This window comes from Chinchilla lanigera, unplaced genomic scaffold (assembly GCF_000276665.1).
Source record: "Chinchilla lanigera isolate Chin_1 unplaced genomic scaffold, ChiLan1.0 scaffold00034, whole genome shotgun sequence".
Classification (NCBI taxonomy): domain Eukaryota; kingdom Metazoa; phylum Chordata; class Mammalia; order Rodentia; family Chinchillidae; genus Chinchilla; species Chinchilla lanigera.
The window spans coordinates 15,089,682-15,106,138 of NW_004955435.1; the positions used below are offsets into that span (position 1 = coordinate 15,089,682).

General features: G+C 36.2%; 2 protein-coding genes across 2 annotated transcripts in view; one reads left to right on the forward strand and one right to left on the reverse strand.

The window, feature by feature from the left end:
• The window catches only part of LOC106148990, a 12,267-nt gene extending 11,859 nt beyond the window's left edge, over positions 1–408 (reverse strand). Inside the window, exon 1 of the mRNA XM_013516406.1 lies at positions 78–408. Coding sequence (XP_013371860.1) covers positions 78–408 — 331 coding nt within the window. The remainder of the gene's footprint in view (positions 1–77) is intronic.
• A 431-nt stretch (positions 409–839) lies between these two features.
• Rap1a (RAP1A, member of RAS oncogene family) overlaps positions 840–16,457 on the forward strand; it is an 80,877-nt gene continuing 65,259 nt past the window's right edge. Inside the window, exon 1 of the mRNA XM_013516529.1 lies at positions 840–858. The gene's annotated coding sequence lies outside the window, so the exon portion shown is untranslated. The remainder of the gene's footprint in view (positions 859–16,457) is intronic.

Genomic DNA, 16,457 nt, shown 5'->3' on the forward strand with positions numbered 1-16,457 from the left:
CGGGAGGGGCCGGGCCGGGCGCGGCGAGAAAGAGGACATTGTGTCCCCCACCCGCCAACTCCGAGGTGTCACCGCACCAGCCCCGTCCCTCCCGGCTCCTCCGCCGCGGCGCGCTCGCCGCTTGCCGCCTGAGAGATGGAGGAGATCGCGCGTCGCTGCCTTTCGCGCGTGCTGCCCTCGGGCCGGGGTCGGAGCCGCTCGCGAGCCCGGCTCGCCCTTCGAGGGGCTCCGAGGAGGGGCTGCAGGCCGGGGCGAGTCTTCGCGCCCGTCCCCTGCTGGCCAGGCTGGGGGCTGGAGTGTTGCTCCTCGGTGTGCGCTGCTGCCGGGGCTCAGGGACCCCTTCCCTTCCTTTATTCCGCGGGCGGGTCGGGCAGAGATCTGCACATCCCACTCCCTTTGCCAGCGCATTCCCGCCCTCCTTCCTCCGTGCCTTCGCTAGCATGCCTTGCGTTCGCTTTTTCGGTGTGGCTTTTTTCTTGGATCTCTGCTGCTGCTTTTAATTTTGTTGGGAAAGAGGTCACGGTGTGGTGCTTGCCTTCCTTCAGGCTAGCATGCGAGAGTGCTGGGTAGGTCGGACCGCCGCTTGCCCCTCAGGAAGTTAAGGGTTGTGTAATTCGCTTACATAGGAAGAAGAGGGGAGGACAGTTGTGCCTAAAGAGAGGTCACACAGGGTTGAAAACCAGAGTTTAGGGAACCTTAGACCTCTTGGAAAAAGAACTAGCGGTGAGGAGTGCGGTACCACATTTCTCTTGGGGAGGTTAAAGCATTTCTTCGCTGCGTTGAAGGGAGGAGTGACAGGTCAGGTCATCACTGGCTGCAGCCTTCCAGGTAGCCCGTTTCCGGTCTCTTGAGTGGCAGGTGAATCTGTTTTTCATACAGTAAGAGTAAAGTGTTAGCTGTTGGATTTAACCGGGGGAGCCAACCTTCAAAACCGTGCTGAAGGGCAGCCTCACAAGAAACGCTGCTAGAAACAGGATTTGGAAACTTTCTTTGGGTTTCCTGTCAGAATGTGTGGGGGTGGGCATGCTGTGTGCAGTTTTCTTTTGGTGTAATTGATGTGTGTGGTATTTTGACAGAATAAGCACTACGTTAAGCCTCAACTCCTTTGTCTTTATGTGCTTTCCCATCACGTTGTCTGTTTTGGAATTATAGTTTGATACTCTTATCTAGTGTGATCTTTCAGTGGCTCTTGTTTTCTTGTCGTTTTGAATTATATTCTACTTCAAATATAATTAAGTGTAAAGTAGTAAGGATTGTATGTGTTCAGTATTTGTTGACTGGATTTAGTGATCACAAAGATGTGTCTAGGTGTTACCTATCTTCTGTCCTTTTAAAAGGACAGAAACACTGCATTTCATTCCCATTATTGAAATGATAGTTGTTAAGCTTTTCTAGGCATTGACATCCTTGAGAATATGATGAAGTATGTGGACCCTGTCCTCAGAAAAAAGTAACAGGCGTTTGTGCGCACAATTTTGCTTTCAGTTTCAGGGATCGGCTGAAGCCCACTTTAGACAATGTTTCAAAAATGAACTGGGCCGAGGATGTAGCTCGTGGCACCGCACCTGCCTGGCAAGTGCAAGACCTTGAGTTCGATTCCTGGTACCAAAAAAAGTGAACTGGGTGTGGTGTGGTGGTGAATGCTTGTCATGTCAGCACTTGGGAGGAAGAGGCAGGAGGATCACTGCCAGTTTGAGGCCCGCCTAGGCTGCGTAGTGAGTTTAGCCAGCTTGAACTGCATAGTGAGCCCATCTCACTCCTCCCCCAATAGTGTACTGGAATCCCTGATAATACTCAGCTTCAGATAAAAACTGTTTAGAAGCCTTTGTTCACTTTTTATTTGGCTTGAGGAGTGAAAACATCTACACTTACAGACTAAACTTTGAGATTTAAGAGATTATTACAATTTTACAGGGAAAACTTTCATGAATACTTAACCCTTGGCTTCTAGAAGGACGCAAGATTGTTTTAGTTACTTTGACAACTTAAAATCATAATCATGACTGCTTTATGATTTTTGTACAATTTACTTTTTAGTAATGTGATCAGCATTCAAAAATATGCACAAATCATATGATTTCCTTTTCTTTTTCAAATTTGTTCTGTATGCATGGTTTTTCATGTAGTTAATAGCCTTGTCAACATTTAATATTAATTCAACAAGTGCTTACTGAATGCTTGCTATGTGGATAAAAGTGTTCTTGTTGTCATAGAGTCTATACTCTATAATCAGAAAGGACATGCCATGACCAAATAAATATAGAATATGTCAGGTGATAAGAGCTGTCCAAAAGAGTGAAGCAGATTGAAGGGCTAGAGACATTGACAGGGAAGATCTGACAGCTGAAAGGAATGATGGGTGTGTGTTCTCTTGGGCAAAAGGGTTATTAGGCCATCTGTGAGCGAAGATCTTAGTGTGGTTGGTGGACAGTAAATAGGAAGGAAAATGAGAAGGTTTGAAATGAGAGAAGTAGCTGGAATTACTTTAAGATATTATACACCATGGTAATTTTACTTGGAATAAGATGGGCAGCCATTGGAAGGTTTTGAGTAGAAAAGAGGTCTGTTCTGATTTAAATTTGTGAACATCATTTTGGCTGCTGTATGAAAGTCAACTTGGGTGGGAGGAGATGAGTAGAATTGAGTGGATCAATTAATAAGTAAATCTACATTTTAAAATATTTTTCATTGATTTCAAAGTACTCCGTTTTCCTGTTGTTGAGCATATAGGTAGTTTCCCTCCTTTTCTCCATTAAAAAAAGATGAAATTAATATTTATGTAGGCAACATTAGTTTTTTTTTTTTTTTTTTTTTTTTTGTCTTTTTGAGACAGGGTCTCGCTATACAATTCAGGCTGGCCTTGAGCTCACTTTGTAGCCCAGGCTGGTCTCGAACTCACAATGATCCTCCTACCTCAGCCTCCCAAGTGCTGGGATTACAGGCGTGCACCACCACACCCGGCAACATTGGTTTTCTTTTGGAACATTTTCCTGGGCTTCTCTTCCAAAGGAATCAAAGTATATGAATACACTTGTTTGTTATATTTCTGAATTGCCTTCAAAGCATACATTGTACTTATTTTCACGGGCACAGTTGTTAAGTCTAAATTTCATGGCAGTTTAATTTCCATTGGATACTATTAACACTTCAAAAATAGTTTCGGTCATAATAATGAGATCTTTCAGATTGTTAGGTTGATTTTAGCTCACTTCTGTATTCAACATTTAACCACTGAGTACTAACTGTTGAGGATACAGAGATAAATTACACAGGGTCTCTGCCTTCAGGGAGTTTTTAGATTCAGTTGTAATTTGTAATCTCATAGCTAAATAACTATAGATCTTGCCAGTGTTTTCTGTTGCTCATGAACTTTGTTAGTGTATTATTATTTCTTACGTAAAAGACATTGCAGTTAGGAATCCAGTTATCTGTGTGAGTTATTTTCTTACAAAGCAATTTTTAAAAATGATCTCTGTTCAATTTGTGTTGTTTGATGTATTTATAATGTTACAGCTCTGGTAACCTTGTGTTTTGTTCTTTGGGATAACTTACACCACTAATACTTAGTTAAGGACTCACAGTTAAATTTTACATTATTGTAATTCTTTTTTTCTTTTTTGGTTTTTATGAGACAGGGTCTCACTGTATAGCCCAGGCTGGCCTTGAATTTGCCTCAGCTTCCCAAAGACTGGGATTACAGGTGTGTGCACCACCACACCTGGCTGTAATTCTTTATAGTTACTAAAAAACAGACTTTTTGTTAAGTAAGGTCACCACTGCATCTTTGATTTTTTTTTTTTTTTTTTTAAGTTTTGAGACAGGGTCTCACTGTGTAGTTTAGGCTGGCCTTGTGTAGTCCAGGCAAGCCTCAAACTCAAAGTGATCCTCATGGCTCAGCCTCATGCCAAGTCCTGGGGTTACAGGCACCACCACATCTGGCTGAAATTTTTGTTTTAGAAGAAGGTGGTATTCATCTATTTTGATAGAAAATTATACTATTGTGAAGGCTTTACTTAGCATTTTTAGTTCTGATCTAGATAGCTTAATTTGGCATGAGCATAGAACTTCGTCATTTATAAAGAGAGTTAAGTTGAACTAGCGGAGTTAGCTGGAAGCACCTAGCACTGTGTAAGTGTCAGTTATTTTACTCAGTAAATGCTCATTGAATGTTAGATAACTGGTGAAGTTCTTGATTCTAAAATTTATCTTATTTTAGATATTCAGTAAAAGTAAGTCATGTAAAATATATCTTTTTTGCTTGTTTGTTTGTTTGTTTTGGTTTTTGAGACAGGGACTCTCACTGTGTAGGCTGTGTTGGCCTTGAACTCATGGCAATCCTCCTGCGTCCCGTATGCTGGGATTACAGTTGTGCTCCATCACACCCGGCAAAGTATTTAAAATTATTACATTTAAAATTATTAATATAAACTTACTGCCTCCCAGTGTTCTTTTTCAGATTAAACTGATTAGTTATGAAAAAAAGTTATGGCATATTTCCAGATATTTTCTGCTTATTCTGATATCATATAATTACTGTATAACTTAATGCCAAATCACATCTTACAGAAAATATTAGCGTTAAAAATCTTAAGTTTTCATATGTTACTAAGACAGGTGAAGTGTCCATTTGTGTGTGTGTGTGTATATAAAATTTGGGGACTACAAATGGTAGTTTGGGTGTTTTTTAGTATTTCATAACCAGATAATACAAGTTCATTCACATTGCAAATTTTTTTGTAATAGTGATGATGATTTTGCGTTGAACGATTCACACTCTTAGTGCCCTTCATATAGTTTTGAGATGACTGGTTAAGAGGACAGTTTCGTTAAAGGTTAAAGGATCTAACTGAGTCTATGTCTGTGAGCTTAGTTTCGTTCATTATCATGGTGTCTGATCATCAAAGCAGTTCCACAGAGAATTGTGCCACGCTCTCATTTCCGCTAGAAAATAGGCCTTTTGAAGCAGAAGGTACAAACATGCACATGTACCTCCACCAATTTAAAAAAAAAGAAATTGTAAGTGACTGCTAAGGTAGAGTTGAAACAAGAAATGGTATTTTTATAGCGTCTGAAAATAATCCTTTTACTATAACTTTTAGAAGTACATGATACAGACATGGAGGGTGGTTTTATGAAATAAACTTTGATCAAGTAGTCAAGAAATGGCTGGGTGTGGTAGGGTGTGGTAGTCAACTGTTGTAATCTCAGCACTGGAGGAGGCTGAGGCAGGAAGATAGCCTGAGTTCTAGTCCAGCTGGACTGTACATAGTGAGTTCAAGGCCAGCCTTGAGATCCTCAAATCTCAAAAAAAGAAAGGAAGAAAGACTTTTCAAGAGCATTTATGACTTACCTATTTAGGCTATATAAATTTATGTTAAAACTGAAAATAAACTTTATAAACCTCTCTAATTTTCCCAGTGTTTGCTATCTCTAGCCTATTTAGCTCACGTTGATAGTGATTCAAAGGATGGAATAACAAAATTAATCAGATTTAAAATTAAGTATGCAATCCTGTTTGATTTCAGAATATATTTAAATGAAGGCATAGTTCATAAAAATTAGGATATACTAAACTACACATAACTAACAAAAGACATGGTTAGATTAATTAAAATTTTGAAGGGTCTTAATTTGAACTCAAAAGTATACATTACCTGTGACATGTTGCTCATTCCTAGCTTTTGGCAGGACTATGTTCCACCTACTTAGTCTAGATGTTTAAAAAAAATTTTACTCAGGATAGAACTGTGGGTTAGCTGTCAAAGACAAAACTATCAAGAGAGGCACACGGAACTCGATAAAACTGTTCGGCCGAATCCCAAGTGCAGTTTGTACTACTCTTAAGTCAGTAGTGGGAAATCTCTTCTTGCAGACTGAACGTTTCACATCTGTCATATGTATAATCTGGAGAATAAATTCATTCAGTGTATTTCAGTAATATTTTAAAATTCATTTGTAAGTAAAACCATTCTGTTCTAGACATGTTGGCTATACTAGAGAACATTAAGAAAGCAACCACTAAGATCATTCTTATAGCACTTGAAATTTAACAGTAATTGTTGAATTTTGTGTAGTTTACACGTTATTGCAAATCTGTTAATACCTTTGGGACTACCCTTTAAATTCCACTGTGAAAATACTGTATAATTTCATCGATAGATTTTTAGATTCAATCATTGAAAAGATGTTTGGTACTCAAAATTAGGTTATCGATGGACACAGATACAAATGTGTAGTTTCTACTTTAAAGAATATACAATCTAGTATAGTAGTTTATTTTTATGTGTGCTAGAGCTTGACATGTTTTTATAAATGTATTTTTATGGTAGAGTTAAAATAGAACAATACTCATTTTCTAAATAAATGAATGTGAATATTTTGAATTCTCTCTTAGTTGTTAAACAGCTTTTTCTGTGGTCTCATTTCCTAACAGATCTTTAGTATTACTAAAGCAAATAGGTTTCCCAGTTGTTTAAATATAGTAAATAACAATTGTAGTCTGGGGGTGTAGCTGAGTGGTGAAGTGTATACTTAATATGCACAAGGCTTTCGGTCCAATCTGCAACATCACCAAAAATTTGTTTTTGTTTGCTCTCCTGCCTGGTTACTCCAGTCCAATACTTTTTATTTTGTGAATCATATATATATAGTATTATACACATTACATTGTTTGAGGATTTTCTTGTTTAGAAGATAGAAACAAAACAAGTCCGAAGTTTTTGCACTGGAAAATGTAATTACTGTTCTAAGTAATACGTTCTTGTTATACTCAGGACATTTTCAGTGACTGTAACTGCTTCAACTTTTTTTTGTTGTTGTTGACATAATTCTTAAATATTTAAAACAAAAGTTTTATGAAACAATACCCTTATGTGTGATGCCCTGGGTTGCTTGCAGTACTATTTTGTCTATTCTGTTCTACTTGATTTTATTCTATTCTGTTAGATTTTTTATGCTGACGGTAGTTCTCCAAATTGGTTTCTAATACTCCTAGTAGAAGCATCACCTTCAAATTTTTAGAAGTGTTCCAGTATCTTTTAAACTATGTTTGAGTCTAAGTTCAACCACTTCCTTGCTGTGTGGCAAATACTTTTCAGTCTCCATGAAACTTTTTTTTTCTTTTTTGAAGTAACTCATGTACATTGTGGCAAATTTTAAAATAAAAACACTAAGTGTAAAGAACTTGAGAATCACCCATAATCCTATCATAGAGAGAAAATTACTATTAATGTGTTCACGTATATTTTCCAGTTCTTGCATATACTTTTTTATTCTTTAAAAAAATAGATTTATACCTTTATATATACTATTTCGATATTACTCTTACTTTTTCCTGAATGGGATGTGGTCTTCTAATGTGAGAGTTTGAGGTTCTTTATAGAATTACTATTTTAAATAACCCTGGGCCAAACATTTTTGTACATTTAATTGTATCTTTTTTTACCCCTTCTTTAGGATAGATTCTCAGGAGTGGGATAACTGGATCAGAGGGTGGTTACCCTGTATAAGATGGTGTGTTTCACTGTACCTTCAGTGGCATTGAGTAGGTCAGTTTTTCCAATCTTTGCCAGTTGGATAGATTATGTTACATTCTTGGGTTGTAATCACAAAATTCTCATGTTATTATTTATCTGTAAAATCATTATGTTTGAGTAGTAATTTGCAGCTATTCTAAAAGTTTGGTTGGATGGAATGAGTGTCTTTAAAAAATATTTTACATAAAAGTAATTTTTGTGACAAAAATTGATTAAAGTTGCAATTTGAAAATAGTTTATTTTTTAGAAAGATAAGAATGACAATTAAAGCTTTTGTTATAGCGTGTAATATATCATGTGAAATGAAATTGCTTCAGTAGATAAGGAGAAAAGTCACGTGGATCCAGTTTAACACATTTAGGATTTAGAGATCGCTCTGGAGGTAGGCAAGCCTGAGTTCAAGTCTTTGCTTCACCACGTACTACATGATTTCAGGCAACTTGCTACCTATATGATTTGATGTTTCTAAACATTAGCTTTCATATATTTAAAAGAAAACTACTTACTCTATAGGATTGTTGAGTTAGAAGTAATGTGTTAAACCTCTTCACACACATAGTGGCTATTTAATAAAAGCTAGCTATTTTTTTTTTTTTTTTTTTTTGTGTGTGTGTGTGTGTGTGTTTTTCTCTGGTACCGGGAACCGAACTCACGACCTTGTGCTTGCCAGGCAGGCACTTTTGCCGCTGAGCTAAATCCCCAGCCCCTGCTAGCTATTTTTGTTAATTTTTTTTTCTGCCAGTCTCCAGGAGGGAGGAAATACCTCATTTTTATATCCTTGTTTACACAAATAAATACAGTGATGCAAATGGCCTGTAGTGCTTAGTGACATGTGGAGGAAGAGTGGTAGACATTCTTTGTGGTAGGAATGGCATGTGCCAGTTTAGAAAGAAAGCACAGTAGAGTTTGAAGGACAGGAGATTGATTTGACAGGCAGGCGTGCTTTAGTATAGTTAGAAAATATGGAAGTGAGGCCATCCCAGGTGGATTTTGGGGTTAGACTTTTGTAAGTTATTAAATACAAGTTGAGAAGTGCAGACTTTCTTCAGGAGTTCAACAAGTTTTGATATAAAGAAAATTATTTATAGGCGCATTCATTCATAAAAAAGTTGTCTGGCTAAAGACTATTGGGTAAACTGAAGGGAGAAGAGACAAGACAGGGAGACTGGTTTAGCTTAATACAGGTATGACAAGGTCTGAGGGTTTGATGGAAAACAGAAAGGAAGGTTTTGGGGGAGTTGCTTGGAGCCACTATTGGGAAGATCTGTGTATCCAGTTTGGAGATGAAGTTCAAAAGAAATAACGAGTGTTAAGGTCTCGGCTACCTGGAGTTTGGTCGTGTTTGAGAGAAGATGGGACTGAGTACTCTGTGCTTGTCCCTGTTTTTTTTTAATTGAACAGCAAAAGACAGAATGTCACCAGTGAACAAGATATATTTATATTTTTTTAAAAAAATTCCACAGAGGCAGTCTCACAGAAATTTTATTTGGGATTTTGAATTATTTAACGGTAAATCCTTACTTTTAGACTATTTTAAAAGTCTACTGTAAGGTAGAATTTTTTGCATGTGGTTTCTGCAGCATTCACAGGTGCTGCTAGACTTTAAAAACATCAGCTCAGTGAGCAGAGATGAGAAATGAAATAGACTTCTTGTTGAGCAGTTTAAAATTTTGAAGGCAGTGAATTACAGAGCAACAAAAAATAGAGAATTGAGTGTGTGATGGTTAGACAGAAATACTACTTTTAATGTTCCTGTTCTCACTCTCTTTCCTTAATTTTCCTGATTTAAAAAAAAATACAAGTTTGTAGGTGCCATATTTAAACATTCTAATACCTGATTCTAATTCTATTCATACTTTCCACTTGGCTGAATAATACATAAGCAAATGACCTGCAGATTGGTATCAATATTGTCTTTTTGACTAATAAGTAAACTCGCATGAGCTGTGAATTACTTGCTCACTATCGTCCTGCTGAGAAAAGAAGCAATTTGTATTCTTTAAAAAACTACGGTAAAAACACAGATGTTTGTATTTTTTAAACCAGTGAATTGTTGATTTTTTTCATTGTCTAAATTTAGAAGTGAAGTCCTTCATGATTGTTTAAATGTATTGCCTTTTAAAGTGTCCTTGAAAATATTTTAAAAATACTTTTGTTCATAAGCAAATATAGCACATAGTATTAGGGATTGTGTGTATGTACTCTGCTTTTTAAAAATACTGTGTTTTTGTTAGGTGACATTGCAAGTCAGATCTGGTCAGTTGACTATTTCACTTACTGAAAGGATCTCAGATAGTCAAAGCAGTGATTTAACATTACAAACTATAAAATTCCAGTTGTTCATTTTGAATAGCTTTGCGGATATTTCTGCCTGTTTGTCATCAGAAATTAGAAATACAGTCATTCTCCTAGGTCTCCCTGCCCCCACCAACCCCTAAATTGTAGCTGAGAGAACCTTCCCTTGTTTGGAACATTATAGTTCTGTCACTGTGAGACCTGTCGTTATGTCTTAAGAGTCTTAGCAACTTGTTCACATCTTGGCAGGGAAAGCAAATTATTAGATTAAGTAACTGGCAGTTCGTGGTGTACTGTTACAAAATAAGATAGTTCATTTAAGTTTTAAACTATTTTTAAGAGATGAGGTCTTACTATGTTCCCCAGGCTGGCCTTGAATTCCTGTGCTTGAATGATCCTCTTGCTTCAACCTCCCAAGTAGCTGAGACTATAGGCATGTGCTACCAGTACATGTCTTATTCATTCAATTTTTACATGATGTAACATATGAAATATGTGAAACATAAACAGACTTTCATATGTTTCTATGCCATAGATCAAAGTAAAAGAAAAATGAACCCTACTGGTAGAATATTATGGCTATTTTTCTTACTTTCTTCATTAGCAATTTTGAGTGCTAAATGAAAGTTCCTGACTGAAAAATCAAAATCAATTTCCTCAGATATTACACAGTTTGGTTAGTCACTCCAAAAATTTATTGATTGATTATTCAGTGGTAGGTACTATTCCAAGAACCAGAGATTTATCATTGGATAAGACTGTTCGAGCTCTTTGTACCAGTGAGGAGTTGATAATAGTGGAGAGAAACAGGAAATAAACAGGTAAACAAGAACATTTTACATGTCCCAGATGCTGTAAAGAAGCAACAGCAGGATGAAGTGATAGAAATGGTGGAAGGGTTTAGATTGATTATTGAGGGAAAGCTTCCTGAGATGGTAATACTTAAGGTCAGATGATCAGGAAGAAGGGTGGCCCAATACCAACCACACAGGGGGCCTAGTTGGTAAAAAGGCTCTAAAGTGAAAAGCACTTGTTATTCCTTTATATTTGAGGAATAGCAAGAAGGCCCCAACGCTGGGAAGAGACTAGTAGATGAGCTTGGTAGGGAACAAATCACGTAGGTACAATAGTGAAGAGTTTGAATTTTGTTCTAATAAATAAGAGAAGAAAGACACTTCATTACTTGTCTTTATTAAGAAATATAACTTCTGAACTTGAAGGTGGTTTTGCTAATAATACTGGCTATACCATGTGTAGGCAAGATAACGTCTCCTTTCTCCTTACCAGGTCACAGATACTGATGTGCTTCAAGAGTAAGCTATTTCCATACCTCAGAGGCAAGCCCACGTTCCTAAGGCAGGTATTTGCTCATAGGAAAAGAGTAGGTCATTTTTGAGTGGTTATTTGTTGAGGATCACTTTTCTCATGGCATTGCACTATCTTTAGAATTCTAAGGTGAAATAAGAGCCTCCCCTAAAGAAACAGTTTGCATGTGTGATTAAATTAATTGATAATCTTCAGTTAACTATGATTCGTCTGCAATTAGACTTCGTGACAATGTTGCAAGTATATATTTTATGTCTGCATAGTTCTTTATTGTGCTGTCAGCTTCTTGACCCCATTTAGTGTTTACAATAACCCTGTATTACCATTACTGGACAGGTATTTTAAAGACAACCATACCCTTTCCCTGTTGATAAAACCTTGGTGATTCTCCGCGGTCCACCCATTAGTTCATTAACACTTCCTTGAAAAATATGTTTTAAGTTAAGAACCAAAAGAAAAAGAGGAAGTTTATACAAGGATGTACATAGCAGCTTTACTTATAGTATAGAAAATTTAGGAGCAAACCAAATCCTAATAATAAAGGGCAACACTAAGCAAATCTTGCTTTATCAATACACCAAAATATTTTGTACCTACTTTAATGATAAGAATCTAGGCTTAGGCATGAGTGTGTCCAAATGTGTGTGTCTGACATGGAATAAATTTAATAAACAGGCTAATGAACAAAAAATAATATTGTCTGAAAACAAATCTGTAGGGTAAATAGTAGTTTTTGTAGACCTACAAAATCACTCACAGTCTGTAAATTTTTTCCCAGGGGTCTTTAGAAATGAGAATGAATTATTTTTATAATTGTAAAAGGTCTAATAAGAATTGTACATTTGATCTCTGTAGATTTATACAGGCAAAATGCTGTGTATCTTTTTTTTTTTTTTTTTTGGACCAGTAATTATATTGACTCAAGTTTTGGGGGCTAATTGTCACAACTTGTATCATACTCGGTGGTGATTTGTCCCTTAAGAACGTACCTAGCACTGGGGCTGGGAGAGATAGCTCAGTGGTAGAGCACTTGCCAGGCATGTTTGAGACTCTAGGTTTAATACCAAGCACTACCTTAAAAAGAAAAGAAAAGTGGAGGGAAAAAAAACCTATCATTGAGTTTGATTAATTTCTAAGTCTTTGAAAATATGCAAGTTCTGATTAGCCTTTACTTATCTGGTTAATAAATGTCAATGCAGTTGATAGAAAAATCTCTTTAAAGACATGAAAAGCATAGAGAATAAAAGATTTTTCATACAAAGGTTGAAATCACTCTCTAAATATAATCTTTAGAAAGGCCTATCAAAAAGGGGATTAATCTTTTTTTTTGACAATAGACCTCTTCCATCTCATTCAAATTATACTGTAAACCTGTGAAGTAGATGTTGGTATTGTCCCAGTTTAACAGGTGATGAAATTCAAGGTAGTTGTATAACTTAGGAAAACCCACATGGCTCTAATTATAGAGAATCATGCTGACAGCAGACTCCATTACAAAGCAGAACATAGGTGGTCACTAAATATTTGTGCCCTGCTTACGGACAAACACGGCTGAATGGGAGTGAGTAAATGAATGGGCGATGAGAGGCTACTCTGTTCCTAGAATCCTCTTTTGAGTGGACACTGTTTCCTTGGAGATAAATCTAGAAAGTTTCTTCAGGAATAATTAGGTGGCTGTGGCTTTTTTCTCTCCTACATCCCTCTCCAGTGAGGTTTAAATTACTTACAATAAATCACATGATAAAAATTCTTACAATACTTACAAATTGTAATTCTTACAATACTTACAAATTGTAATTCTTACAAATTCTTACAAATTACTTACAATAAATCACATGATAAAAATTCCGAGGGGGGAAATAAGGACCAGACACACTTGGAAAGTGTAATTTTCTCGTAAAATTTTGTGAACTAAATAATTTAAGATTTCACCTGTTTTTTTTTTTCCTGTACCAGGAATTAAACTCATGACCTCGCACTTGCCAGGCAGGCGCTGTGCCGCTGAGCCGAATCCCCAGCCCTAGCTGTTTTTTTTTTAAATCTACTTTAAACTCTAGTATTTACAATCAAGATGTCATCTTTTGGTTATTGTAATTATTTTAAAATTTTCTATGGTATTCTGAAATGAGGTGATGGAACTATAGTAGTCAAAATGCTTATCTAGCCAGTATTAGTTGTCTATTTAATATCTGTTGATGTGGTGTATATGTATAGTGAATTTGTGTGTCTTCCATTAGTATACAGAAGTGTGTAGCTTATTGTTCAGAAATACAAAGTTAGGAGTCTGGCACCTCTAATAAGTAACAGGATTTTATAAAGTATGTATCTGTGAGGTGTGGTAGCACGTGCCAGTAATCTCAACTACCAAGGAGGCTGAAGTAGGAGAGATTGCAGGTTTGAGATTAGCCTCAATTTGATGAGACTCTATCAAAAAAAAAATAGGGCTAGGGATGTAGTTCAGTATAGAATACCACAGGTTCAATCCCCAATACCACAAAATAAAATGTATGTGATGTCTGTAAACTCCATGACTGTAACATTTCTAATCCTCAAATTAATGTCTAATTAAATTTGAGTTTGTAGTTATTTTAAATGAGTATCTTACAGGAATGGTTGCCTCTTAAGAAATTGAAGGGGAATGGTTGCTTATATATAATACATGAAGGTTGGTGGATTGGAAATTTACTGGATTGGATTAGAAATTTACTTTAAAAAAAGAAATGAAATTAATGAAGGCGATGAGAAGGTAAATTGATGTTGAGGTGGGTAGAATGTTTTGGGTGAGATATTGCAGCCTTGTGCAGTATCAAAGAGGATGTGTGCGATGTGTCTGTCACTGTGTGTAGCAGTACAGAGATCACTACTTCATGGAATAGACAGTTGGTTGAAGTTCAAAGTACAGTAAATCTACATAAAATGAAGATTATTTCTGTGAAGAAGGAACACTTTAAATATTATTTTAAGTTGTCTGAGACTAAAGTTAAAGTTCGAAAGGTCTATAAAAGATAACTGTATAATGTTTTTGTTCTTGGTATAGGTAGTGTTTTGTTTCTTCCCACTAGCTTTCTGTATGGCAGCTTTCAGACTGCTCTGCTGTTGTATCTTGTTTTTCATTTTGATCATAGTTTAATAATGGCGTAACTGCAGTATGAAGTTTTCGTGTTTCAGAAAAGTGTTGTGCATGTTATGTACAAGTGTCAGTTTGCCCTATAGATGTGTATCTCTAGAAGTTGATGTAGTAGGAGTTTTATAAATGAAATTATTTAAGAATATTGAATTAAGAAAAGCCATGAACAAGTGATTTGGAAATATGAATCTTACAATCAGTCATCAGACCTCCCTTTATTTTTATGTTTAGATTTTCAGATATTAGGATACTTTAGTGGTGTTTCTCTTACATTCAAATGATAAGTCTGGGATTTCAGTAATTCAGAATTGGTCAAATAGTAATATCCTTTTTAAAAAAATCCTGTGCCGTTTGAATACTGAATTTTACACTTAGGACAAACCATCCCTTTGAATTTTAAATACATGCTTGGTAGCTTCTGACTAATATTTCACTGTAATATTAAAATGTAATGTTACATTGGCATACAACGGCATTATAATTTATGAACACATCTAAGTCTACAGTTGAAACCTTGTGTAAGGAAGGTTTTAGATGATGTCACTCTGTTCGCATTATGCTTTAGGTTGGGCTGCTGTCATGAATAGAACAGGCTTGAGATCCTGTCACCGCTCAGTGCCATCTGCTTACATGTGTGTGTGAGCAATAGTAGGCCTTAGATAATGAGGATAAAGAATCATTGCTTTGTGGTTTTCTTAGCTAGCTCTGCTTAGGTTTAAGTGTTCTGAGCTGAGAGAATAGTGAATTGTCACAGTTTGTTTAATATTTCCTGTATGTTGACATGCAGATGGCTATATGATGTTTTTTAATAGTGCAACAAAGACACTTATTTAATTAAAAAAATTCATGATTTTTTGCACCTTTAAATACTTGTAAGAGAAAGTGCTCTTTATATAAAGAACCAACATCCCCTCCCACCACGTGGTTAATTTTCTCAGTATAATACTGTAATTGTCTTAGCCAAGTGTGATGGTGCATGCCTTAATTCTAGCACTCAGGAGGAAGATGGCCAGTTTGAGGCCAATCTTGGCTACATAGTGAGTTCAAGATCAACCTGTACTATATAGACCCTGTGTCAAAAAACCAAAAACAAACAACAAAAAAACTTTTAACAGAAAATCAATCTCAAAAAGTACTTTTATGTTAAGGGAAAGCAGATTACCAGTGTTTGTATAGTTTTCACTACTATATTTTACAAATATCTGTTTAGTATGTATAGGATACAGGCTAAAAAAAAAAAAGGATATAGGCTAAAATAACACCCAAAGGACTTACATTATTATCTGTAAGAATGCGGTTGCTAGCATTTTTATTTCCCCCCTTTACACCTTTTACTCTATGAACTTTATACATTGTTCATATATTTTAACAGAAAATAAGTGTCCTAAAATTAATTCATTATAAAATATAAAATTAAATTTTATAAAACTTTAAGGAAGAAGATTCTTAGATAAAATGAGTTAAAAGCCTTGCACATGAATTAGTAAATAGAATTTCTGAAATAGAATTATATGTTAAGAATTTGTACTTTAATATAGCTCAGTGGCACAAGTTCCTGCCTGACAAGCACAAGGTCTTGAGTTCAATCCCCAGTAGTGCAAAAATAAAAAAAATAAAAAGAGAGTAAGAATTTGTAGTTTAGCAGGGCATGGTGGCCCACCCCTGTAATCCCAGCACTCGAGGGGCTGAGGCAGGAGGATCACTGTGAGTTGAAGGTGAGCCTGAACTGCATAGTAAAATCCTGTCTCAAAAAGACAAACCAGGGTGTGGTGGCACTGGGAAGCTGAGGGAAGAGGCTTGCTGGGAGTTTGAGTTGAGTCCAGGCCAGCCTTAACTACATAGTGAGACCCCACCTCAAAAAAAAGAATCTGTACTTCATAACAGAAGCAAAATTGAGTTGCTAGTATGTGAATATGACCAATGAAAGAAATGGAAAAATTCTGTATTATTGATAGGCTTTGGAAATGTTTTTATTCTAACTCAGGTTTGCTTCAGTTATATTTATTTAATTCTGTTTTTTTGATAACTTTAATTACAGAATTTAACCTTTTTATATAAATAATATGCTAGGGGCTGGGGGTTTAGCTCAGCGGAACAGCGCCTGCCTGGCAAGCGCAAGGTTGTGAGTTCAATTCCTGGTACCGGAAAAAAACAAAACCAAAAAAAAATGAATA